The sequence below is a fragment of the Hibiscus syriacus genome, unplaced genomic scaffold (assembly GCF_006381635.1).
Source record: "Hibiscus syriacus cultivar Baekdansim isolate YM2019G1 unplaced genomic scaffold, ASM638163v2 tig00111166_pilon, whole genome shotgun sequence".
NCBI lineage: Eukaryota > Viridiplantae > Streptophyta > Magnoliopsida > Malvales > Malvaceae > Hibiscus > Hibiscus syriacus.
Genome location: NW_024063008.1, coordinates 2,456,470 through 2,482,878, shown reverse-complemented (window position 1 = coordinate 2,482,878; position 26,409 = coordinate 2,456,470). Strand labels below are relative to the sequence as shown.

Here is a 26,409-nt window from a genome sequence, read left to right as displayed (position 1 = left end):
AGTCCTTAAAGGAAAATGGGGGAGTTGAGGTGAGATTCTTCCATCATTGTCATTGTGCGTGTCTGTGTGCATATTAGGTGCCTCAACTTTTTAATCATTCCTGAAACTATTACAGGATTCAAATAAGATTTCTCCGTCTACTTTTATGGTATCTTGTATTTCCTGTGATGGGATTGGAAAACGTGTTGGGATCATTGTGATACTTATAAATGTTAAATACTCTATGCCTCGAGTCGCAAAACTTCCATAATTCTAGGAGTTTTTAGGAAAAACAGAGGTCGGATTCGGCTTTAAGGTGTTTCGATCTACGATTTGGGGGTATTTTTATATTTTTCGACCACCGTGAATAGTGATCGGTGGCTGGAATAGTGATCGGCGGTGATCGGAATAGTAACCGGTGGTAACCGGCCGGTGACCGACGATGGCCGACCGATGGCTAAGGTTAGAGAGAAGTGAGAGCTTCTCTCGCAAAATGAAGAAATGAGGAATTTTGTGAATTTTAGGCTATTTAAGGTCTATTTATACCCTCCTCAAAACTACGTCGTTTTAGGGAGGGACTTCTATGTAATTTCCAACTGGGAAGAATCACGCGTGTAGCCATCCTAGTTTTGTAACTTTCTATTTCAGTCACTAAAATCAACTTCTAATTATTTCAATTCGGCTTTATAATTTTATTTAATTTATAATTTAGTCACTATTATTATATTTACATATTTATGGTAAATACTTTATTTAGTCCCTGGTAATTTTAATAAAATTTATTTTAACCCGAATAATTAATATTGAGGCTAAATTACACTATTAGTACATATCTTTTTTAATAATTCAAATTAGGATCTTTAGGTTTTATATTTTATATATTTGTCACTGTTTTTTTATATAATTTTCATTTTGTCTATTAATCTATATATCTTATATTTTAATCCTATAATTTTAGTTTTCTTTTTTTGTCATTGTTTTATTTATTTATATGTTTAATTGCAATTTATTTTATATTATTATCATTTCAATTTCAATATGTTTAAATTATTACTTTAATCATTATTGTTATTATTATTATTTAGTCATATTCATTGTTTTATTTTATTTGTTTTTTATTAAAATCCTATTTGTAAATTTAATTTTATAAATTACTTTTAAAAAATAATATTTTAATATATATTTATTTTTCAATATTAAGAAATTACAGTCTTAAAGCAACTAGATGTCCATTTTCTGATATTTTTAAATAAATAAATATTTTACTTTTATAAATTATATATATTAATCTATTTTTTATTTTTAGATAAATGTTTTATTATTTTTTTTAATTCTACGAAAAGAGCTGTCTTAAAGCACCTAGAAGTCTTTTTCTGGTATTTCTAAATAAATAAATATCTTATTTATTAAAATAAATTATTTTGAAATAACAGAATTATAAATTAAATACATCTTTGAATATTTAAATTTCTAATAATAGAGACAATTTATAATTAATAAGTACTAATTTTGGGCATTGTGGGGGTGTTAATCCTTCCCCAAACGTAATCGACCACGAATCCTTTTTTATTATTAAAAAGAACGAATTTTTGGTTAAAACGCACACCAGTTTATCTTTTAACTGATGTTTTCTTAAAAACTCTTTTAATAGATAATTTTTAGGTATTCGACCTCCTGATCCAAAAGGCCGATGGCGACTCCCAAAACATTTTTAAAAACCCATTTATTCACACATCACTTTTCCCGCCAAGTAAAAATTTCGTACCCGGGCGAAAACCGGTTACGACATTTTGTAATTGAAATTGATGTGGGAGATTAATTTTGATTATTTATCATATGGACAGAACAAACTGATCAAGTAACAATTTTTTTATTGTCCTTGTCCCTTTTGATTATTCTCTTAGTGTCTTCAAAATTTCCTTCTTTACAAATGCATTTATCAGGTGAAGCTGAGGCCATCCTTGCTAGAGCCCAAGCTACAGCTAAAGGAATTGCCTTGGTGTCTCAGTCCTTAAAGGAAAATGGGGGAGTTGAGGTGAGATTCTTCCATCATTGTCATTGTGCGTGTCTGTGTGCATATTAGGTGCCTCAACTTTTTAATCATTCCTGAAACTATTACAGGATTCAAATAAGATTTCTCCGTCTACTTTTATGGTATCTTGTATTTCCTGTGATGGGATTGGAAAACGTGTTGGGATCATTGTGATACTTATAAATGTTAAATACTCTATGCCTCGAGTCGCAAAACTTCCATAATTCTAGGAGTTTTTAGGAAAAACAGAGGTCGGATTCGGCTTTAAGGTGTTTCGATCTACGATTTGGGGGTATTTTTATATTTTTCGACCACCGTGAATAGTGATCGGTGGCTGGAATAGTGATCGGCGGTGATCGGAATAGTAACCGGTGGTAACCGGCCGGTGACCGACGATGGCCGACCGATGGCTAAGGTTAGAGAGAAGTGAGAGCTTCTCTCGCAAAATGAAGAAATGAGGAATTTTGTGAATTTTAGGCTATTTAAGGTCTATTTATACCCTCCTCAAAACTACGTCGTTTTAGGGAGGGACTTCTATGTAATTTCCAACTGGGAAGAATCACGCGTGTAGCCATCCTAGTTTTGTAACTTTCTATTTCAGTCACTAAAATCAACTTCTAATTATTTCAATTCGGCTTTATAATTTTATTTAATTTATAATTTAGTCACTATTATTATTTACATATTATGGTAAATACTTTATTTAGTCCCTGGTAATTTTAATAAATTTATTTTAACCCGAGTAATTAATATTGAGGCTAAATTACACTATTAGTACATATCTTTTTTAATAATTCAAATTAGGATCTTTAGGTTTTATATTTTATATATTGTCACTGTTTTTTTATATAATTTTCATTTTGTCTATTAATTTATATATCTATATTTTAATCCTATAATTTTAGTTTTCTTTTTTTGTCATTGTTTTATTTATTTATATGTTTAATTGCAATTTATTTATATTATTATCATTTCAATTTCAATATGTTTAAATTATTACTTTAATCATTATTGTTATTATTTTATTTAGTCATATTCATTTATTTATTTTATTTGTTTTTTATTAAAATCCTATTTGTAAATTTAATTTTATAAATTACTATTAAAAAATAATATTTTAATATATATTTATTTTTCAATATTAAGAAATTACAGTCTTAAAGCAACTAGATGTCCATTTTCTGATATTTTTAAATAAATAAATATTTTACTTTTATAAATTATATATATTAATCTATTTTTTTATTTTTAGATAAATGTTTTATTAATTTTTTTAATTCTACGAAAAGAGCTGTCTTAAAGCACCTAGAAGTCTTTTTCTGGTATTTCTAAATAAATAAATATCTTATTTATAAAAATAAAATTATTTTGAAATAACAGAATTATAAATTAAATACATCTTTGAATATTTAAATTTCTAATAATAGAGACAATTTATAATTAATAAGTACTAATTTTGGGCATTGTGGGGGTGTTAATCCTTCCCCAAACGTAATCGACCACGAATCCTTTTTTATTATTAAAAAGAACTAATTTTTGGTTAAAACGCAGACCAGTTTATCTTTTAACTGATGTTTTCTTAAAAACTCTTTTAAAAGATAATTTTTAGGTATTCGACCTACCTGACCCAAAAGGCCGATGGCGACTCCCAAAACATTTTTAAAAAACCATTTATTCACACATCACTTTTCCCGCCAAGTAAAAATTTCGTACCCGGGCGAAAACCGGTTACGACATTTTGTAATTGAAATTGATGTGGGAGATTAATTTGATTATTTATCATATGGACAGAACAAACTGATCAAGTAACAATTTTTTTATTGTCCTTGTCCCTTTTGATTATTCTCTTAGTGTCTTCAAAATTTCCTTCTTTACAAATGCATTTATCAGGTGAAGCTGAGGCCATCCTTGCTAGAGCCCAAGCTACAGCTAAAGGAATTGCCTTGGTGTCTCAGTCCTTAAAGGAAAATGGGGGAGTTGAGGTGAGATTCTTCCATCATTGTCATTGTGTGTGTCTGTGTGCATATTAGGTGCCTCAACTTTTTAATCATTCCTGAAACTATTACAGGATTCAAATAAGATTTCTCCGTCTACTTTTATGGTATCTTGTATTTCCTGTGATGGGATTGGAAAACGTGTTGGGATCATTGTGATACTTATAAATGTTAAATACTCTATGCCTCGAGTCGCAAAACTTCCATAATTCTAGGAGTTTTTAGGAAAAACAGAGGTCGGATTCGGCTTTAAGGTGTTTCGATCTACGATTTGGGGGTTTTTTATATTTTTTCGACCACCGTGAATAGTGATCGGTGGCTGGAATAGTGATCGGCGGTGATCGGAATAGTAACCGGTGGTAACCGGCCGGTGACCGACGATGGCCGACCGATGGCTAAGTTTAGAGAGAAGTGAGAGCTTCTCTCGCAGAATGAAGAAATGAGGACTTTTGTGAATTTTAGGCTATTTAAGGTCTATTTATACCCTCCTCAAAACTACGTCGTTTTAGGGATGGACTTCTATGTAATTTCCAACTGGGAAGAATCACGCGTGTAGCTATCCTAGTTTTGTAACTTTCTATTTCAGTCACTAAAATCAACTTCTAATTATTTCAATTCGGCTTTATAATTTTATTTAATTTATAATTTAGTCACTATTATTATATTTACATATTTATGGTAAATACTTTATTTAGTCCCTGGTAATTTTAATAAAATTTATTTTAACCCGAATAATTAATATTGAGGCTAAATTACACTATTAGTACATATCTTTTTTAATAATTCAAATTAGGATCTTTAGGTTTTATTTTATATATTATCACTGTTTTTTTATATAATTTTCATTTGTCTATTAATTTATATATCTTATATTTTAATCCTATAATTTTAGTTTTCTTTTTTTGTCATTTTTTATTTATATGTTTAATTGCAATTTATTTTATTATTATCATTTCAATTTCAATATGTTTAAATTATTACTTTAATCATTATTGTTATTATTATTATTTAGTCATATTCGTTTATTTATTTTATTTGTTTTTTATTAAAATCCTATTTGTAAATTTAATTTTATAAATTACTTTTAAAAAATAATATTTTAATATATATTTATTTTTCAATATTAAGAAATGACAGTCTTAAAGCAACTAGATGTCCATTTTATGATATTTTTAAATAAATAAATATTTTACTTTTATAAATTATATATATTAATCTATTTTTTTATTTTTAGATAAATGTTTTATTAATTTTTTTAATTCTACGAAAAGAGCTGTCTTAAAGCACCTAGAAGTCTTTTTCTGGTATTTCTAAATAAATAAATATCTTATTTATAAAAATAAAATTATTTTGAATAACAGAATTATAAATTAATACATCTTTGAATATTTAAATTTCTAATAATAGAGACAATTTATAATTAATAAGTACTAATTTGGGCATTGTGGGGGTGTTAATCCTTCCCCAAACGTAATCGACCACGAATCCTTTTTTTTATTAAAAAGAACGAATTTTTGGTTAAAACGCAGACCAGTTTATCTTTTAACTGATGTTTTCTTAAAAACTCTTTTAAAAGATAATTTTTAGGTATTCGACCTACCTGATCCAAAAGGCCGATGGCGACTCCCAAAACATTTTTAAAAAACCATTTATTCACACATCACTTTTCCCGCCAAGTAAAAATTTCGTACCCGGGCGAAAACCGGTTACGACATTTTGTAATTGAAATTGATGTGGGAGATTAATTTTGATTATTTATCATATGGACAGAACAAACTGATCAAGTAACATTTTTTTATTGTCCTTGTCCCTTTTGATTATTCTCTTAGTGTCTTCAAAATTTCCTTCTTTACAAATGCATTTATCAGGTGAAGCTGAGGCCATCCTTGCTAGAGCCCAAGCTACAGCTAAAGGAATTGCCTTGGTGTCTCAGTCCTTAAAGAAAATGGGGGAGTTGAGGTGAGATTCTTCCATCATTGTCATGTGCGTGTCTGTGTGCATATTAGGTGCCTCTTTTTAATCATTCCTGAAACTATTACAGGATTCAAATAAGATTTCTCCGTCTACTTTTATGGTATCTTGTATTTCCTGTGATGGGATTGGAAAACGTGTTGGGATCATTGTGATACTTATAAAGTTAAATACTCTATGCCTCGAGTCGCAAAACTTCCATAATTAGTAACCGGTGGTAACCGGCCGGTGACCGACGATGGCCGACCGATGGCTAAGTTTAGAGAGAAGTGAGAGCTTCTCTCGCAAAATGAAGAAATGAGGAATTTTGTGAATTTTAGGCTATTTAAGGTCTATTTATACCCTCCTCAAAACTACGTCGTTTTAGGGAGGGACTTCTATGTAATTTCCAACTGGGAAGAATCACGCGTGTAGCCATCCTAGTTTTGTAACTTTCTATTTCAGTCACTAAAATCAACTTCTAATTATTTCAATTCGGCTTTATAATTTTATTTAATTTATAATTTAGTCACTATTATTATATTTACATATTTATGGTAAATACTTTATTTAGTCCCTGGTAATTTTAATAAAATTTATTTTAACCCGAGTAATTAATATTGAGGCTAAATTACACTATTAGTACATATCTTTTTTAATAATTCAAATTAGGATCTTTAGGTTTTATATTTATATTTGTCACTGTTTTTTTATAATTTCATTTTGTCTATTAATTTATATATCTTATTTTAATCCTATAATTTTAGTTTTCTTTTTTTGTCATTGTTTATTTATTTATATGTTTAATTGCAATTTATTTATATTATTATCATTTCAATTTCAATATGTTAAATTATTACTTTAATCATTATTGTTATTATTATTATTTAGTCATATTCATTTATTTATTTATTTGTTTTTTATTAAAATCCTATTTGTAAATTTAATTTATAAATTACTTTTAAAAAATAATATTTTAATATATTTATTTTTCAATATTAAGAAATGACAGTCTTAAAGCAACTAGATGTCCATTTTATGATATTTTTAAATAAATAAATATTTTACTTTTATAAATTATATATATTAATCTATTTTTTTTATTTTTAGATAAATGTTTTATTAATTTTTTTAATTCTACGAAAAGAGCTGTCTTAAAGCACCTAGAAGTCTTTTTCTGATATTTCTAAATAAATAAATATCTTATTTATAAAAATAAAATTATTTTGAAATAACAGAATTATAAATTAAATACATCTTTGAATATTTAAATTTCTAATAATAGAGACAATTTATAATTAATAAGTACTAATTTTGGGCATTGTGGGGGTGTTAATCCTTCCCCAAACGTAATCGACCACGAATCCTTTTTATTATTAAAAAGAACGAATTTTTGGTTAAACGCAGACCAGTTTATTTAACTGATGTTTTCTTAAAAACTCTTTTAAAAGATAATTTTTAGGTATTCGACCTACCTGATCCAAAAGGCCGATGGCGACTCCCAAAACATTTTTAAAAAACCATTTATTCACACATCACTTTTCACGCCAAGTAAAAATTTCGTAGCCGGGCGAAAACCGGTTACGACATTTTGTAATTGAAATTGATGTGGGAGATTAATTTTGATTATTTATCATATGGACAGAACAAACTGATCAAGTAACAATTTTTTTATTGTCCTTGTCCCTTTTGATTATTCTCTTAGTGTCTTCAAAATTTCCTTCTTTACAAATGCATTTATCAGGTGAAGCTGAGGCCATCCTTGCTAGAGCCCAAGCTACAGCTAAAGGAATTGCATTGGTGTCTCAGTCCTTAAAGGAAAATGGGGGAGTTGAGGTGAGATTCTTCCATCATTGTCATTGTGTGTGTCTGTGTGCATATTAGGTGCCTCAACTTTTTAATCATTCCTGAAACTATTACACTATTACAGGATTCAAATAAGATTTCTCTGTCTACTTTTATGGTATCTTGTATTTCCTGTGATGGGATTGGAAAACGTGTTGGGATCATTGTGATACTTATAAATGTTAAATACTCTATGCCTAAGAGTCGCAAAACTTCCATTCCTGGCGTTTGCACTTGTGTAATGACTTGATGGTCATTAGTTGTCTAGATTTTGCTGATATAGGGAACGTACTGAAGACGTACAGGTTTTTCTTTTCTTTTCTTCCAGTTGAAGCTAGGTTCACTTGTTTGTACAACTATGAGATATTCAGTCTATCCCTTGTATTTTAAACGCACTAGGAGAAAAATTATCAGTCAGAGAGAGGGAGAGAGAAAACCCTAGTTGAACATGAGGTGCTGCCCAAGCAGATTTTGTTGTTCAAAGGAATAACACCCTTTATGCTTATTATATGTAGCATTTCTGATCGGAGTGTTATATGAATCATGAATTCGAAAGGCTGAAGACATTTGTAGACAAGAGCAGAGCAGTATGTTCAAGCATTCAGTAATATTGCCAAGGAGGTAAAAGGGAGATAGCATACATATGTTGCCGGTATATGTTATCAATATTTAGTCATTCTTTCTTCCTACTTGAACTTGTCCTTTCTTCTTATTTGTTAGGGCACAACAATGTTGCTTCCTAGTTCTACTGCAAATCCTGCAAGCATGATTGCCCAAGCTCTCACCTTGTACAAAAGCCTGGTCAAAAACGCTTCTGCAGATGGTTCTCACATAAACGTTTCCCATGAGCTACCCAAAAGCACAAAGGATGCTCCTTCTGCAGAGCCCGAAGTTGAAACCTTGGAATCTTCTAGATCAATGGAAGCAAGAGACATGCGTCATGATGGTCAACCGGGATTTTCACTCCAGAGCCCCAAGAAAAAAGAATAGAAACTGATTTTATTAAAATCCTATTGCTTGAAACCAGATTGTGTTTCTGTGTATGGAGACTACTTTGATACTAGTTATAACGTTCTTAAAATTTCAAGAATCACCTGCGTTGTTAAATATAAGCATTTTTCATTTGATTTAATTTCTTATGCTTGTGGTTATATAGTCCCATATATACTAGTTAAAACTCTTTTCAATTTTTTTTATCAAGATTCTTCTTCGTATAAAATTCTCATGCATGCAAATACAAATCAACACAGACAAATTGATATGTGTAAGGATCAAGTTGTTGGTACAAATCCAAATATCTGTTCGATGCTCGAAAATGAGCATCGATATATTATAGTAGTCGATATGATCATTATCGATATGATCATATTCAAATGCAACCGAAAAGAGATGGAAGTGAGTAAGATGATGGCCACGAGATGAAAGATCTAAAGCTTACTTAAATCAACGAAGGCATATGTCTGTACTCTGCACCAATTACCACTAAAAAGTTGAGGATTTAAAAAGAGCCCTCGTTCTGGTTTGAGGAAGAACAAGCATTCATATGAGGCCTAAGAAAACAGCGAATCCCAGAAGAATGAGCCAAACTATATGCACCAAAAGCAGTGCTTGACCGGGGAATGACACCTTTCCACCACTTCCACCATTGCTACCTACCTCACAAAATCCTATCTTCGCAACTTTAGCCCCCGCGCAATAAGCATCGGCACACCCACACCAGTAGGTAATTCCGTCGTCTCCGCAAACAGGGTCCGCCATGAAGCAGTTAACGGGACACGAATCAGGCAGCTTCGAACGGGCGCACGGATTGGCTTCGGAAGACAACCGTATGGCCGAGAATGGATTTTGTGGCCGAAAACTGGAGGAAGAAGACAATGGAACGAGCAGCAGCAGAGACAACAACAGCAACAATGCATGTTCACTGAACGGGATCAGAAACAACACCGCCATGTTCGATGATTGGTGAGTTCTTCTGTCAGTCAAGAGAACCGGTAAGAATATATAAATAACCAAAGCCGAGCTTCCCCTTTCGGTAGCTGCAAAACGGGAAGCTCCCTTGGTGTTTTCGTGGTTTCCCGATTCAGAGAAAGCAAAATCTTGAAGAAATCAACACAGTTTTCATGTATATAAAATGGAAAACAAGGAAAAGGAATGAGAATCTTGGTCGTCAAAACCTAAAAGGATAAAACTTTATAAAACAGTAATGACCCTTCTGTTTTTAACGTATTAAGTTGGTGAGAGTACTATAATTACTAAGACAGAGTGAAAACCGAGGCCGTGGAAGCTGTTCAGTTTATGTTATAATCAGCGTTAATGGCCAAGAATTACGAGAATGATATCTTTAGTTTTCATAAACCTTTTGCTTCTGTTCTTAGCTGTCCCTTGCGGTAAGTTTACAGGTTTTCCATTCTGTATTAGTTGCTTTTTAAAATCCCCTTAATACTTTGTTAACAACTAATTTATAATTTGCTTCCATTAAGTTGTAAATTATATCAAGGTTTGAAATAGTAAAATAATTATTTTAATAATCTCTATCGATATTAAACAAAGATTTTTTTACAGGTTTTCCATTCTGTATTAGTTGCTTTTTAAAATCCCCTTAATACTTTGTTAACAACTAATTTATAATTTGCTTCCATTAAGTTGTAAATTATATCAAGGTTTGAAATAGTAAAATAATTATTTTAATAATCTCTATCGATATTTAAACAAAGATTTTTTCGGGGTTTTTTCAACTATATTAATATATGATTAATTCATAACATCTACTCGTATAAATTAAGAGAAAAAAACTTTAAAAAGTATTTTAAATCTTATTATTTAATATATTATAATAAAAATAATAAATATAAAATCCTAAATAACCAAAGTGGATTGAGGTATTGAATGTTTAGTGATTCATTTCCAAATATGTTATAAATTTATATTAAATTATGATTATTGTATATTATTAAATAACATGAATGTTGATTTTGAGTTTTAGTTCGATTAATTGTTATTAGTATTGATATTATTGTAACATATATAAACACGTGGGTTTGAGCATATTTAATTGTCCAATAGTTTTTAGTTTATAAGTAATTAAATGGCATTGATATTCCTTTGTCCAGGGTTCGAATATTATCCCTTCCAAATGTATAGTATAGTAGAAGAGGTAGGATCTAACTAGTCAATGTAATTTGTTTTAGTTTTTATATTGTTTTAAGATCATGAGGTAAGTATAAATTAATTATCGAGAATAAAAGTTAAAAATAAAGAGATTTTTATGTAAAAAATTGAATAATCTAGTAATTAATTTACACACATCCAATTATTCTAAACCAATGTAAAACTCTTTAAAAATCGACAGTGAAACACATCAATTTTTATTCTTATGATGAATACAAAATTATAATGGGATTCAACCGACTTTGTAATCACTTTCATTAGGGATGGGTATTTAACTCGAATACGAAGGATTCTAAATCTACCCGACCTTATAAAGTGAGAGGTTTTTTTTATTAATTCAAGTCTAGGTCGGGTCGGATTTTTTGAAAGATAACATTAGGTTAGATTTTAGTTTAGGGTGAAAATACCCGATCTAACTCAACCCGATTTAACTAAAAAATAATAATGTAATTAACATTTATATATATTTAAGAATAATAGTTCTAATACTTATTTTTATATATATTTTTTAAATTAGTTTCTTATTTGACCTAATAAAAATGAGAATTATGTATATATATTTGTATTGGGTTGAGTTTTACCCTAAAAATTGGGTTGGATTTCGAGTCACATAAAACTTCCTTAAATTTGAGTCGGATGGTGGATAAAAAGATGTAATACTCAAGTCTATTTCGAATATGTTAAAATTTCAGTCTTACCCGATCTAACTCATTACCATCCGTATCCTTCATCTCCATTTTTGGTGTATAAGAAGGGCTTTAACCATACAACAGGGACCTGAGGTGGTGGTTGCTATGAATTTCCATCGAGGTAACTGTCACAACAAACTCCAACCAATATCCATTTCTTACCCTCACCCCGCCATGAAAGCCGCCTGGAAAAACTACGGTGATGAATCTATATGCCGAGAAACTCTCCTGATTATTAGAATCCCATATACCTATTATATTACCTCTCGTATTGCTTCAATTTCTTAAACCTTAACAGTGTTGTACAATCCGACCACTACCTCGAGGTACTCGCTCAATCATCCCCGGAAGTTCCTGACCGGTAATGGGTGGCTGCGCGACCAAACCTAAGGAGTTCAGCAAATCTGCCGAACCTCCAGTGAAGTCCAAGAAATCTCAACCTGAGACCGGTGATCATGTAACTAAACATCACCACCTTTAATTTCTATTTTACTGCATTGCATGATTTACAACAGTTAAAAAAAAGTTGTGTGTTTTTGGCAGGACAATACTGATGGAGGTGAGAACAAGACCGAGGAAACTTCGGTGGAAGTTTCTGAACCGAAGGTTGAGGCTCAACCCTTGTCTTCTGATGAACCAGAGGCTGGTGGTGGTGGTGAACCGATTTCTTCAAAGGATGATGATGACGCGGTGGAGCCGGTAAAGAAGGCTGAAGTTGATCAAGAATCGAGCGGGGAAGAAGCTAAAAGCAATGAAAACAAGGAGGAATAGCTGAGCCTATAACCGGGTTCGTGATGATCCGCGTTATATCTCGCATTGTTCTTATGATTAATTTGTGGCAATTGAAAGCCGGATTGTAATTCATAATTATTGTCACTATGTAATTCATAATTATTGTCACTATGTAATATTCATTCTTTATTGGCGTTCAAAGCCAATTGAAAAGTAGTGGAGTACTTATACCATTGAAACAAATTTAATACTTAATTTATAATTATATATGTTTCATGTGTTATTATATAATTGAAAGATTTTAAATTAAAATTAAAATTAAATTGATAAAATATGTAAATAATGAGGATTAAATATATAATTATATCAATTTTATTAATTATTATCTTAGTTCCTCCATCAAATGATAATGATAATTAGGGGTGTGCAAAAATACCCGACCTACCGTCCCGAACTTAAAAAATCCGGGTAATTTTTTTAAAAAAATTATCCGGCCGAGTCGGACCAGGGTCACAAAATTGTGTTTTCCCGGTTACCCGAGTACCCGATTAGTTTTTATTTTTTTATTATATATATATATATATATAATATAATAGATTATTTATATTATGAATTATTAGACTTTGTATTTCAAACTTTTAAATTTTATGTTCGGATGTTGGAGTATGTAATTCGAAGTTTCGAACATTTAAATTTGTGTATATTTTTTTTAAATTAATAATTTGAAAATAAAAAAAATCGGGTATAGGGTACCCGCAACATCCGGGTCGGGACATGGGCCGAGAACCGACCCAGATGTTGTCGGGTACCCGGACTTGCACACCCCTAATGATAATTAATTTGATTGAGATATTTTAAATAATTAAGAAGTTTAATTGATAAAAAAATGAAAGATCAATAGTTAAATGAAAATATATCATAATTCAGTGGTTAAGAGTGTAGTTTATCCAAAAAATAAAAAATCATAACGACGGATAAAAATGAAGCAATCTTCGGACTTCGGAGCAGGAGTTAGGGAGGCCGTTAAATCCTAATCCGCATCCTCCCGCCATTTGTAACAGGTGAAGAGCATGCCGCCGCCACTCTTTGCAGCGGCGGGCACCATCTTCGGTTGCCCAATCAGTATAATCCAGAGGAGGAATGTTTATTTCAAAGTATCATGCTCGAGGGAACACCATGATAATCAGTCCGGAGTCAAGTACGATTCTCTCAGGGTTTTAGAATGGGATAAACTCTGTCAATCGGTTTCCTCTTTTGCCCGCACATCCTTGGGTCGTCAAGCAACGAAGGTTTTTTTTTTTAATTTTTTTCTCTTCCTTTTATATAAAACCCGATGTGTGTTTTTTTCCCTTTCTCTTTCGGGTGGAATGACGATTGAGAATTTGATAGGCCCAGCTTTTGGCCCTCAATCAAACGTTCCATGACAGTTTGAGGCTTTTACAAGAAACTGATGCTGCGATCCAAATGCACAACCATGATTCTTTTAACTTGGACTTGACTTCCGTCGACCTTGCTCTCGTAATATTTCTTCACTTTCTTCTTGTTTTTTAAATTTATTTCTGCCCTTTCATGACTCTTCCAAGTGTTTGTGTTTTTGTATCTAAAAAGGTTGAAGCTGCCATCAAACATGCACGGAGGCGTTTACCTTTAGATGCAAATGAAGCAATGGCTCTTCTATCTCTACTACAGTTTGTCGAAGCTTTGCAGCTTAGTTTAAAAGCTGCAATCAAGCAAGACTCTCATTGGTATAAACAATTCATGCCTCTCAGTGAAATGGTAAATCTGCCCTTCAAATGCTTAGCCTTTTAGTACTCTTCCAACTGCGTATGCGGCATTTAGATTTACGCTCTTTTTCTCTTTTCCAAGACTAAATAAATATTTTTTTGTTTTTTTAATTTATAAATATAGATAAGAACAATTTCAAACTTTTATTAAATGCATGTTGAATATTTGGCGGTATTGTTTACAGATTACTCAACTGGTTGTAAATAGATCAGTAATCAAGTTGATTCAGCGAGTTATAGATGAAGATGGCTCTGTTAAAGACTCTGCGGTTTGTTCCTTTTGCCTCAATATTTCATCCGGGAAATTAAATATAGGGAAAGAAGTTTTTTTTATTTATTAAATCCCATGCCATTGGTCTCATTCTACCTTAAAACTTGTTCTTTTTCAGAGTCCTGCCCTTAGAAAAGCTCGTGATCAAGTCCGAACACTTGAAAGAAAGGTGAAATTTCTTGATTTTTCTTCTTAGGCACCATTGGTAAAAGAACTCAGTTGTTACCCCGTCCTTGCTTGGCTGTTCCCAACAGCGCCTTCAGAAATAACGGGAAATTAAAGAAAAGTACAATTCAAACATCTTGCTGATTGAATGAGATATAAATATTATTAAACTTGGCTTAGCCTTAAGCCCTTAACCCATGCTTCTTTGTCTATGTAGTAGGCTACATGAATCCTTTTACCTTCATTCATCTCAATTAATGTCTTGCACTTTAGGAGATTTTGAGGCATGAGGTTCTTCAGTACTTCAAATTATATCAAGTTTGGTCCACCTCTACCTAGGTTCTGTATTTCTAGTATTCAAATCACTCCTTTCCATGCTCAAGGAATGCTTTTATATGTGCTAGTTTTTTGTTTATCAGGGTGCAAATCTACTATTACTGCTTTTCAAGTGTTGCCTTCACATAATCTTCTGTTAATTATAATATTGGCTCAAAGATTTTCCCCCACTTTGATATTTTAACTGTGTAGTTTCTTGCCTGTTCAGTTGCATCAATTAATGGACACTCTAATTAGGAATGAAACAAAAGAATCAGCCCTTATGGTAAGATGCATTTGATAACCAACATATTCTTTATCAATCTGTATGGAAATAAGGCTGTTATCCTAATTACAACTGTGTTATTGGTTAAGGCGGCCAGCAGTGTTGATGGTAGATGGTGTATAAGATCAGAGACTGATCAACCGACAAGTTTGAAGGGTCTTCTATTGTCCAGGTGCATAAAATTGTTGCTTAATTCCACTATCAGCTTATGCTATTATGTCTATGTTTGATATGAGAAGGTTTAGCCCAGTTCTGTATCTTGTGTGTTAGAGGCTACTGCTTAGCAGGGCCATGCCACTGTAAAATTTGTATTATGGAGGCACATGAAAACATTGGCAAACCCCATTTGGATGAAAGGATGATACTTTCATTAACCGATTCAACAAGTAGGTTTCAAGGTTCCTAATCAGGACCTGCAGTTCGTTTCTATATGATGAATCAAGTTGAAAACCCTAACAAAAACTATTACTTTTCCTTTTTCTCACATCCTTATTAATTGTAAAACTTGAATAAAAGAAAATGTAGCTTAACCTTCAGTATTTATGATAGAAAGTTGACCATGCTACTTAGAAATTTCTTCACCAGCAAAATTGTTTAAGAAAATGCACATGCCATTTATTTTTTGAGACAAACAACTGACATATAAGAAGATTATAGGATGAAGTGGTTCGGTTTGTTCTACTATAGCTAATTCAAATTCTAAAACTGTAGCATTTCCTGATTTTTCCACCTGGTTCGATTCTAAAATAAATTTGAAGGTCAGATCTTTTTGTATTGCTTTGATGCTCATGAGCTGTTGATTGGAGCTTACCTTTTAATACCATGTTCTTGAAACAATATAAATGGTTCTAGTGGTTCAGGAAGTATAATAGAGCCATTTGCAGCTGTTCCTTTGAATGATGAGTTACAGCAAGCAAGAGCATTAGTAGCAAAAGCTGAGGCAGATGTGCTCTCAATGGTGACAGAAAAGGTTGCTTACCTTAATGTGTGAAATTACTTTCTTATCCAGTTTATGTATCATTGTGTGTTTCTGTTACTACCATCTATGTAGATACAAATGGATCTTGACGAAATGGAAAAGAGCTTGACAACTGCGATTCAATTGGATATGGTAGGCGATTTATTGCAACTTCTTGAATTATAATTTTCTTATGGAAAAGGTGAAAAGAAAAGATTCCTAGAAAGGTTTAGTTATGGATTTTTTTTTCTGATAATTGAAGCCTTAAAGAGATTTAGGAATATCATAGCTACGCTAGTTTAGTTTGTGATGAATGTCTTCTCCTTGTGCTACCTTCAAGTTGGAAAAAAGAAAGGGAAAAAAGGCTTGAAGATATGTCTGCATGCACAGTACCACCTGTACAGAAGACCTATTAGGTCCGTACAAATGTGGAAAGATGAGCCTTGCATTGTGGAACCTGCCATACTTAGTAGGTCCTTGCAATGTGGAACCTTTCATAGTTCTACTTCACCAATACAAGAGTTTCAAAATAATTTTCTGCACTAGATTTTGTAACACTCTTTTCCTTTTTATGAAATAATAATTTGTTTTTACTTGTTGATTATTCTATTTTTATACTGTTTCTTTTTCTTGACATCTAGATTTATGCTCGTGCAACTTATAGTCTTTCATATGGAGGGACATATCCCAATATATTCCTTCCAGAAGACATCAATGAACCTTTAACAGCTGAATCCGACAGATCAAAGGACAAAACGTCACAGCCACCAGATCCAAAAAAGGAATGGATTTTCTATCTGCATAGGGCTTATCATCCTTTATTACTTCAGCAGCATAGGCAAAAGCTGAGCACAGCTCGGAAGAATGTCCGCAATGCTGCTGCTGTAAGTAACATATTGCTAACTTTTGTTGTCCTAAACATTTCCTTTGCCTTAAAGCACTCTAGGGTTGTAAATTTCATATAAGCTTATGAAAATTGATTTTTTTTTCTTGCTATTCTTGGGTCCTCGGTGGTGTTTAAAATTGCTGTTTATCTACAATAATTGGCACAGGAAATAGTTACAGTTACTAAATTTTGCTCAAGCAACTCTCTCGTTTAAAGTTGTTAGCTTCATTCCAGTTTTGCAGTTATCCCTTCTTCTATTCTTACTGCCTTTTGCCGTAGGAAATTAGGAGAAGAAAACTTCAGGCAGAGAATATGACAGTGAAAGGAGCAGCAGAAATAGATCTTTCATCCTTGCAAAAGCAGGTAACTAGTTAATAACTCAATATTATCCATCAGCTGTTAGTTTAATCAGTGGCTTAATAATATTTTCAGTGCTCAGTTACAAAATGATTATTCCCTTGGTTCCAGGTTAGAGCACTAGAAGAAGCTCCCCCTGTACCAGTTGATTTTCTTATTTCTCAGAAGACCAGAGTGCTGGTCATAACTGGCCCTAATACTGGTGGTAAAACTATATGCTTAAAGACAATCGGATTGGCTGCTATGATGGCAAAATCAGGTTTACCTTTTTCTTTAATGACTCATGTATGATCATGAAAAACTGAATGGAGGCATAAGAATTATAATAATGCTCCATGGTTGTGTTATTTACATTTTGGCTTTTTCTCATTCTAAGCTTTTTGCTTACATGCCAGTTATGTTAACTTGTATTTATGCCAAGTAAATAAACACATTGGCCTTTTCTCATTCTAAGCTTTTTGCTTATACAGCAGTTGTGTTTACTTGTATGTTTTCCAAGTTAATCAAGGGTAGTGAAATGCTTGTGAAACAAAAATGAACTTCCATAATAATGTTTCAAACCATAGATCAAGTTTTCCACTTTAACCGGGTCTTCTCTTAATGCTTATGATGAATATTGATATAATTTCAGTGATCAGTAATTTCATTTGATTTATCTGTTATATTATTTTGGTTGGTTATTTTCACCCTTTACGGCATAACCTTATCCTAGTTTCTGTTATACTGCAGGTCTTCATGTTTTATCTTCAGAATCTGCTAAAGTTCCTTGGTTTGATAGTGTTTTTGCTGATATTGGCGATGAGCAGTCTTTGTCTCAGTCATTATCTACATTCTCTGGACACTTGAAACAAATTAGTGTAAGAATGAATGAATGATATACTTTCTATAAATTTTCTTGCTTGTTTGAGATGAGCCAATAGTTTCTTGGACACTTTAAAATGTATGACTGGCTGTAATGTAAATGTTCAGCATTTTACACCAACAAAGTCATCTTCATAGACTTCAAACCATTTGGACATCATTCCTAAGATTAATTGCTTGGAGACTTTGATTCATTCCTTAAGTTCAGGATTTTAGTTTCCAACTACAAATACTCAAGTTTTGGGGATTAAATACTACACATACACAATGCTCTGGTTAATAATTCCTCGACACATTTTTCATGTTGCAGGAAATCCAATCAAAATCTACAAGCCGATCACTGGTGCTACTAGATGAAGTATGTTTCAATTAAGCATCTTGTAATTACTTGCCTCAATTAAAAGTGAGGTTGAAAAGAAGAAAAGTGTTTCAGTTACAAACAAATCTAAAACGGATTTTCCCCCATTCCGTGTCTGCTAGGTTGGTGCTGGAACTAATCCCCTTGAAGGAGCAGCACTAGGAATGTCTCTGCTAGAATCTTTTGCTAAAAGTGGGGCATTGCTGACAATAGCTACAACGCATCATGGCGAACTTAAAACTTTGAAATACAGGTATATAGTTGCTAGCTAAAGATGTAATACTTGTACTGCTTACTTCAGTTTATTGGCACTTCAACCTTTTGAAGGAAATGCAATCTTTATCAGGTAATGTTTTATGATTATTGAAGTTTCAACTCATTCATATAAAAGATCTTCTGTTACCTATCTTTTGGCTCTTGCATCTATAATAAGGATTGTGCTGATGCACCAAATTCTTGATGTTATACTATGTTTGCAGTAATGATGCTTTTGAAAATGCTTGCATGGAATTTGATGAAGAGAATTTGAAGCCAACTTACAAAATTCTCTGGGGAGTACCAGGTATTCAGTCTTAATTATGTGACAACAATCAATTGCTTGATTCTTGGAATGCTTTCTGCCAGTTAACTTTCCAACTCCAAAAAGTTTCAAAGACAAGTTTTGCAACAGATGAGTTGCTGGTTATTAATCATCCTCTTGTACGATACTTGCTGTGGCTTACTGACCAAGGCAGTGTAACATTTTTTAGGTCGATCAAATGCGATTAATATAGCTGAAAGATTGGGAGTACCAAGCATAATTGTTGATGATGCTCGTGAATTATATGGTGCTGCTAGTGCAGAGATTGACGAGGTAATTGGGTTCGGTTATAATATGCTTGTTATTAGTTAAGTCATGATATCTGTTAGTATCAACTTGTGGATTGAGCAACTATTATTTTGTATTTTGCTATATTGAAGGTACTATTGTATAGTTGCACAGTTGTATGATCACCTTGATTTTATGGCAGCTGAAAACTACTGTTTTAGGGCTTGTATATACTATTTAATTGAGAATTGTGTTGTAGGTCGGGGGATTTATGTTTAGTTCTAGGTTTTATGTTGATTGTTGTAGTGTATATTTTATGTTTTTGGTCAGGTTATGTATTCTGGTGGGTACTGTTTGTTTGTACTAGTTTTTTTTGTAAGTTTCATTAATAAATTATTAACAAATTTTGAGGCACTATTTTCCTCCTTCCAATGTCCGTCAAGCTACAAATGTAGTTTTCAGGTTATGACTGGGATTTTTGACGAGGCCTCCCATATTTTTATCAAAAAGAATTAGTATTGAACTCTCTTTCATCCTACTTCCTACATAATCAGTTCATTTCTTACTGCAGGTAATAATGGATATGGAAACATTCAAGCAAAAATTCCAAGAGCATATCAATGAGTCCCGGCATCATCTAATGTATGTATACTTTTTTAAAAATTGATTACTGGGAGTGAAAGCATGAGCTTCAAATCTAATAATGCCCAACTATTTAAATTTTAAAAGGCTATGAGGATATCGGCTCTCAATAATTAGTCTTTTTTTTTTATAGAAGTTGGAGGTTTCATTAAAAACTCCCTTCGTATTCTTCCAGATACTTAGAAGTATGTTGAAGAACATTGGAAGGAAGAAAAGAGTGCCTCATATTTTATTAAACATAATACCAAGTACATATGGTAACACCGAACCCTCATACGGGAATAAAAGCCATTACAAAAACCATATCACCTAAAAATCTTTCAGCTTCGAACAAAAAGCCCCTAAGACAATAACCCTATTTCTGAAATACACCTGAAGATGAAAGATAACATAGCAAAATAAAAACCAATAATTACAACCACAAACTAAAAAAAACGCCTCTGAATGCAACTGCCAAAAAAGTCACGACCCAATTGGAGGAACAAGCTCTAGTGAAACATCGCAATCTTCAGGGACCCAAGAATTAGGTTTGAAAGAAGGCTCAACTTCATGCACCAATATATTGAATAAATTTGCACCGACCTTCAACTCCAACATCTCATCAATTCTCCCTTGGGCCTTCGCGAGTATTTGAAATTTAGCTCGATCAAAAGACGTTGGAAACTCACAACTGTTGTCGACTGATATTAACTTGCCCCACTTAGTTGCAATGTTTTTGAAGGTATCCCAATTCCAAGCATGGAAAGGAATACCTTCGCAAACTACCCACACACGACGACACACCACCACTAGGCTCTCCGACCAAGTTTCCACTCTGGAAAACCACTCTGCTAGAAGCTCTAACTTATCATCCTTCACGCTTCTCAACAAAACAGAGTCTTGAAAAACCAATAGAACTACATTACCAGTAGCTCTCATTAGCGTGAAACCAACTAGTCCTTTGGCTTGTATTTGGTTAGCAAGATTATCAATCTTGATAAATTTCTTGCACCACCCCACAAGACAGTTACTCAACACGTCAAGTTTATCTTCATCCACAACGCCCTCAACTTCACAGTGTTTAATCCTCGAAATATCTTCCGACCCAAACTTACGTTGAACAACTGTCGAGGACTTTCGCCAGTAAGACTGTCGGGGTTTATATTTAGCCAAAGAGACTCTAATTTTACTGCCATAAATAAGATTACCATTCATCATTGAAATCGTTATCCTTGCTTCTTCAATTGTAGCATAGCGAATAAACCCAAAGCGAACCCCATTCGAGTTCCTGTTTTTAGGAATGAAGGCATCAATAACTTGACCGTGTGTGCCAAAAATAAATCCAAGTCTCTTCCAATGTAACTTCTCCGGCAGGTTCTCAATGAATAGCGTAACGCATCCACTTCTACACCCATTACTACCATTTGTATGACCATCCTTCCTCCAATTTTGAAATCCATTTATTCTCCTTCTCGTTACTTCTGAAGATTTATCTTTGAACTGCCCCTTCGTGGTTATCCCCCTGGTTCCAATGTGATCTACAACAGCAGCAGAAAGAACGGGTGTTGCTTCAACTAACGAAAGCCTCTCAGTCCTATCATTCCCACCTTGCGAAGGAGACATACCACTATAATCAATCCTAACAGCAGGTGATTGCAAATCTAATGTTCCTTTACCAGAACATTTTTCCAGAGAACTGGTTGAAAGAAGCTGTTCACCCAACCTCGCAGAAACAACTCTTACATTTTGCTGATTTTGGTGGGAAGGAGAGTGCCTGTAGGTAGTGTCGTCCGGCTCAACTGTCCAACCTGCCTCTCGGGCCAAGGCTGCCAGAACATCATTCATATCAGAGCGCACGGGAAGAGGGAAATTACCGTATTTCCTCAATCCGGCCAGCATGCGTCTGGTGAAAGCTCGCCTATTCCGTTTCCGAAGCTTTGTCCTCTCCTTTTCAATCTTCCTGTCACGTTTTTCTTTACTGGAATATGAAGAAATGGCTGCACCATCGAATCCAGAGGGAGTACTAGTGTGACTCACAGAGGCTGCACCTACCGCAGCTGATGCAGAGAGCTCTCGAGTTCACCTGGTCTGAGACGGGGGTTGTGGATCCATGGTGAAATCAGGAAAAAAGCAGAAAGATGGAGGACGGTAATATCTTGCCGAACCAGTTCACTAGTTCTGGTCGTTAGAAGACGCTGTGCCCAGTGGAGAGGCGGTGTCATGCTCGGACGGCGGGAAGCGGCTTTAGTCGGCAGTGGACTTCGTTGAGATCTGCGTTGATAGAATGACTCTATCGCAAATCTAAGACCATAAATGAACTCACCGTAAGCCGGCGATCTTCCCAGAACAAAACGGCTTCAAACGGTGATCGGAGTGTGTCGGCGGACGGCTGGCGGCGGCGGCGGGTTGCGGACGACGACGGCGGACAACAGGTGGATGTCGGAGGAGGAGAAGAAAAATATTCAAAGACGCCTGGGCTCGAGTTTGAAATTTGAAAACACCTAGGTTAGAGAGAAGCTGGAGCTACTCTCACTAACACGTGACTTTTTTATTTAATAATTAGTTGTTACCTTAATTACTTGCTCGGCATCTATAAAAGCTATATTCTAATCTGCTTTTATGAATTTTCTTAATACAGAGTAACTGTCCTAATATATCTTTGATTGAAGCACTTTGATTTCCTTCTATATCCTCCTACTAATTGCAGCCATTTTTGCTAATGTCCAATTATATCTGTAACTGTTCCAGAGAGCGTCTTTTGGCTGGTCTACTACTGGAATTTATTTAAGGCTGAGCATTATCTGGTGAAGGCATTTTGCTTGTACATTGTTTTAAAGCAATGATATTGGATGGTGGATTTTAAAGCAATAATTCCTTTTAGACAATACACGATTGAAATTGGCAAGTATGAGAAATGAAAATATAATGCCCTTTTTCATGTTTGCTATTAACTGTTCTGACTTGAGGAGGAAACATCTAAGGTCCATTTTCCCCCATGTGATAGGCCAATAACTATGGAAAATATAATGTCTTTGAAGGAGTTGTAAACATGTATTGCAAGCTAGTTGATGCTCTATATAATGTCTGGATTCTGCTTGTGATTACAGGCTGTCGAGAGATCTTCATGAAAAGCTATTGCTCAACAGAAGAAAGCTCCAAGAGGTTGTTGCTCAACAAAGATATAAGAAGATGCGAGAACTATCTGAGGCTGCTGCAGTTGCTCGATCTACCCTTCACAAAAAGGTACAGCAGCTTCGTACATCTGCCATGAAACAATCTCAACTCAGTAAAGCAAGCAAGCGTACACTAGCAAATCAATACAAGCATGCTGTGGAAGTTGAAACTAAGCTGCAGACTACCAATCCAAGTTCGTCCTCTATTCAAGTTATTAAGAAACCACAATCAGGTATCATTTATGAGCAGATGAAGTTTTCTTGTGCCGAGTAGGAATGGTTGCTTATGTATCTTTTAAACTCCTTGTGCTGGAATGTCTCTATTAAGCTTAGACCATTAAAAAGGTCATTCTGTTTTTATTAGTAAATGTTCCTTTGGCCTTTATGATACAGAACAAATTACCGAGCTTCCTAAGGTTGGTGATTCGGTGCATGTTTCATCACTTGGCAAGAGAGCAACAGTTTTAAAAGTAGACACACACAAAGAAGAAATAGTAGTTCAAGCTGGTAACATGAAGCTGAAGCTAAAAGTAACTGAAGTTCAGAGATGAATGGAAAGAATAGTATGCTGATAGGTACCTAACTTTTACAGACACTGTTTCATTGATTTTCTCAGTTGTCCATAATCTTTTCGTTCATAATTCTTTATACAATAGCATTGAACTAAAAGAAATCATTATTGAAGACACCTGAATGTAGGAACATATCCTTAAGAAATGCAGTCTCTTCGTAAAACAAATGTGTTGTTAGATACTGACCTAAATTCTAATTGACAACTGATTTGGATTTTGGTATTGTACTATTTGTTGAAGAGAGAATATTTGTATTTGTAAAGAAATCTTGTAGAACAAAGATTTCTTGTTGATCAAGTAATAAGTTCCATAATTATAGAGTGAGTTCTAACCTTTTGAATTATGAAACGGGTGTAATTTCCATTGTATGAGATATGGGTTTTTTTTAGGGATGTGAGTTGGTAAAACATCGGGTTAAACATTAGGAGCTTAAAAAAGGGGGTTTATTTGGGGCTTGTTTATAGTGTTTGGTTGATGTCTAAACTCTTTGTAATCTCTATATTTATAACGGATTTGTCTGTCGTCGGTGAATGTATGCAATCGGGATCAAACCACATTAAATATGATTCTTTCCATGTTGATCTCAAATTGATTTTCTGCTTACAAATTCCGAATATGCGCATCCTCCAACTATTCGACTCTCCGTCGTGTTTGGTCTGCTTCTCGTAGTCTATACAAAGTCCCTCTTGCAAGCAGGTCATTGCATGAGGAGGCTTTGCATTATATTGGAAAGTTTGTTCACATAAAAATCATAATTGTCCACCATATCAAAAGAAAGAACCATTTTGTAAATGTTTGGAAGTGATAGAGTGATTATGCTATTTCAAGAAACAGCTATAAGCATATCATGGTGGAGAGTCTATATGTTACATTCTTGGCAGCTCAGATCGGCTTTCGTACTAGATAAATAAAATCCGAAGTATTTTTTTTTTTTTTGAATTTAAGGTTTTGAGTTTAAAGTTTACATTTTTTTTAAAGTATGACAAATTTCATGATGGGCCCCTTAAAGTTTGCAGGAAAGCAACATTCTTTGTAACTATTTAATGTGAGAAAACAATGCTAGCTAGCCGAACTACAGCATGTACTGATCATCCAACTTTGATGCACAGCTTTATTAAATTCAGGAAATAACTTAATAAGCAGAATACATAACTGCAGTGCGGACGTTACGAGCACGAAGTCGATCTCGCTCGATCCCAAGTAAGTTGTAGCATTGGGAGTGCTCTCTCTCGTTGCATTGAAACTATGTTTAAAATAAAGGCATTTTTTACCTTTAGATGTGCAGTCAGAATATTCTGCCTGATGTGCAACTTGACATCCCCAAGTTGGAGAATTAAAATTCTGTAGAAGGACAAGCAGTGGTTCGTGGAGTATTCCACTTGAGCATTTTAGTTCTTTGTTATCATTTGACTTGAGCTTTGTTTTTGCTTCTTTAAAAATGGAGTAACATACGGTATTTTATCAACTTCGGAGTTGAAGTACATATCTTTCTGATAAAGAGAAACTGTTGATGAACTCCACGCAATACCCTTTTTGTTGATTTCTTAACATTAAAAGCCATTGGTGAGAAAAGGAAATTCAAAGAAAAATGTAAGCTTTCAGTTTCCATTTCCTGTTTATGGACAATTCTCCTTCAATACATTTTTCGTTACCAGATGATTTTTGTAGAAAACCTCTCGCCATTGTTAACAACACTTGTCTCCCTGTTGATGAGAAATGCAATTCCATTCAACTTTGGTTGAACGAATCAACGCCACCCCCACCGTTGCTTTTGTTTCATGTACCGCCTGATTCCTCGTCGTGGTTGAGGCCGTCGTCATCGACGGTCCCAACGGCCCACCCGAATTGAAAGTTGACATCGAGGAAATACAGCATGAAAACGAGGGCAATGCAACAGAAGAACATAGGAAGGGGTCCGAAGATCCACAAAAAGAGGGGGAAAGAGAAGTAGAAAGCTCGGAGTCCTAGGGACCAAAAATAGCTGCCTCTATTCACGGTGTTGGCCACATACTCGGCCGTCAGGTGGTGGTGGTGGTGGCGGTGCTGGTGAGACATCTTTTTTACAGGCACGTTGATGAGGATGCTTGCATGGCTGTAATACCTTATAGACTGTAAGTTGAGCAAAAAGGCAACCAAGAAGCAACACAATATCGAGAAAAACTTGATCGAGAATGCAAGGTCGCTTGTGTTTCCAAATATGAACCAGGACGATCTATTGGCGCTCCCGCTCGTCATCAAGACAGCGATAAGGGAACTCAACATGATCGCCGTCGATGCCAATAGGGTGGATGCCATTATGTTGTTCCTCAGCGTTTGCACCGCCAAAACCCCATTTTTTGACGCGTCCTGCATAAACATCCTATCTATATAAGGAAAATCAAGATTTTGAGAAAGAAAAGAAAAGAAGAAAAAAAAGACCAACCTCCATCATAGCTTGAACCCAAAAACCGCGGTTGATGGCGTTGACGCCGATGACAGTCCTGGTGGGATGGTTTAAGATTCGATAGAGAAGCCAAAGATGGTAAGCCAGCATGAAAAGAATCCCCATTGGGACGAGTATGAAATCCAAATATTGTTTCTCCATAATCATACACAGGCCAATATA

At 34.0% G+C, this 26,409-nt stretch overlaps 4 protein-coding genes and 1 pseudogene across 5 annotated transcripts; 3 read left to right on the top strand and 2 right to left on the bottom strand.

Annotated features, from left to right (window-relative positions):
- The window catches only part of LOC120155236, a 50,043-nt pseudogene extending 41,253 nt beyond the window's left edge, over positions 1-8,790 (top strand).
- A 549-nt stretch (positions 8,791-9,339) lies between these two features.
- LOC120155320 lies at positions 9,340-9,750 on the bottom strand. Its single transcript, XM_039166871.1, has one exon. It carries the CDS (start codon positions 9,748-9,750, stop codon positions 9,340-9,342), a length of 411 nt encoding a protein of 136 aa, XP_039022802.1.
- Positions 9,751-11,965: 2,215 nt separating this feature from the next.
- LOC120155334 lies at positions 11,966-12,547 on the top strand. Its single transcript, XM_039166885.1, has 2 exons — positions 11,966-12,114; positions 12,201-12,547. The coding sequence occupies exons 1-2, from the start codon at positions 12,022-12,024 to the stop codon at positions 12,426-12,428; spliced, it is 321 nt and encodes a 106-aa protein (XP_039022816.1). The 5' UTR covers positions 11,966-12,021; the 3' UTR covers positions 12,429-12,547.
- An 827-nt stretch (positions 12,548-13,374) lies between these two features.
- LOC120155167 (endonuclease MutS2) lies at positions 13,375-23,880 on the top strand. Of its 2 annotated transcripts, XM_039166749.1 has the most exons (20): positions 13,375-13,678; positions 13,779-13,907; positions 13,998-14,165; positions 14,359-14,442; positions 14,563-14,613; positions 15,154-15,210; positions 15,300-15,382; positions 16,063-16,180; positions 16,262-16,321; positions 16,810-17,052; positions 17,334-17,417; positions 17,523-17,670; positions 18,141-18,268; positions 18,583-18,630; positions 18,753-18,883; positions 19,110-19,192; positions 19,380-19,483; positions 20,010-20,080; positions 23,167-23,465; positions 23,626-23,880. In XM_039166749.1, the coding sequence occupies exons 1-20, from the start codon at positions 13,460-13,462 to the stop codon at positions 23,781-23,783; spliced, it is 2,466 nt and encodes an 821-aa protein (XP_039022680.1). In that variant the 5' UTR covers positions 13,375-13,459; the 3' UTR covers positions 23,784-23,880. The 2 variants fall into 2 exon arrangements, with proteins under 2 accessions (XP_039022680.1, XP_039022681.1); XM_039166750.1 differs by lacking the exons at positions 13,375-13,678; positions 13,779-13,907 and adding an exon at positions 14,256-14,260 and having other exon boundaries at positions 14,036-14,165; positions 14,298-14,442.
- A 1,685-nt stretch (positions 23,881-25,565) lies between these two features.
- On the bottom strand, positions 25,566-26,409 carry LOC120155168. The gene is made up of 2 exons (XM_039166751.1): positions 26,227-26,409; positions 25,566-26,150 (listed from the first exon to the last, which is right to left on the bottom strand). Exons 1-2 carry the CDS (start codon positions 26,392-26,394, stop codon positions 25,581-25,583), a joined length of 738 nt encoding a protein of 245 aa, XP_039022682.1. The 5' UTR covers positions 26,395-26,409; the 3' UTR covers positions 25,566-25,580.

What these genes read in the sequence shown, in the direction of transcription:
- LOC120155320 (XM_039166871.1), bottom strand. Translation starts at nt 9,750, where the DNA reads ATGGCGGTGTTGTTTCTGATCCCGTTCAGTGAACATGCATTGTTGCTG.
- LOC120155168 (XM_039166751.1), bottom strand. Translation starts at nt 26,394, where the DNA reads ATGATTATGGAGAAACAATATTTGGATTTCATACTCGTCCCAATGGGG. An exon ending in GGGTTCAAGCTATGATGGAG is followed by an intron (nt 26,151 to 26,226) that starts GTTGGTCTTTTT and finishes ATGTTTATGCAG; the next exon opens with GACGCGTCAAAAAATGGGGT.
- LOC120155167 (XM_039166749.1), top strand. Translation starts at nt 13,460, where the DNA reads ATGCCGCCGCCACTCTTTGCAGCGGCGGGCACCATCTTCGGTTGCCCA. An exon ending in GCTCTGTTAAAGACTCTGCG is followed by an intron (nt 14,443 to 14,562) that starts GTTTGTTCCTTT and finishes GTTCTTTTTCAG; the next exon opens with AGTCCTGCCCTTAGAAAAGC. An exon ending in TTTCATCCTTGCAAAAGCAG is followed by an intron (nt 17,418 to 17,522) that starts GTAACTAGTTAA and finishes CCTTGGTTCCAG; the next exon opens with GTTAGAGCACTAGAAGAAGC.
- LOC120155334 (XM_039166885.1), top strand. Translation starts at nt 12,022, where the DNA reads ATGGGTGGCTGCGCGACCAAACCTAAGGAGTTCAGCAAATCTGCCGAA. An exon ending in AACCTGAGACCGGTGATCAT is followed by an intron (nt 12,115 to 12,200) that starts GTAACTAAACAT and finishes TGTTTTTGGCAG; the next exon opens with GACAATACTGATGGAGGTGA.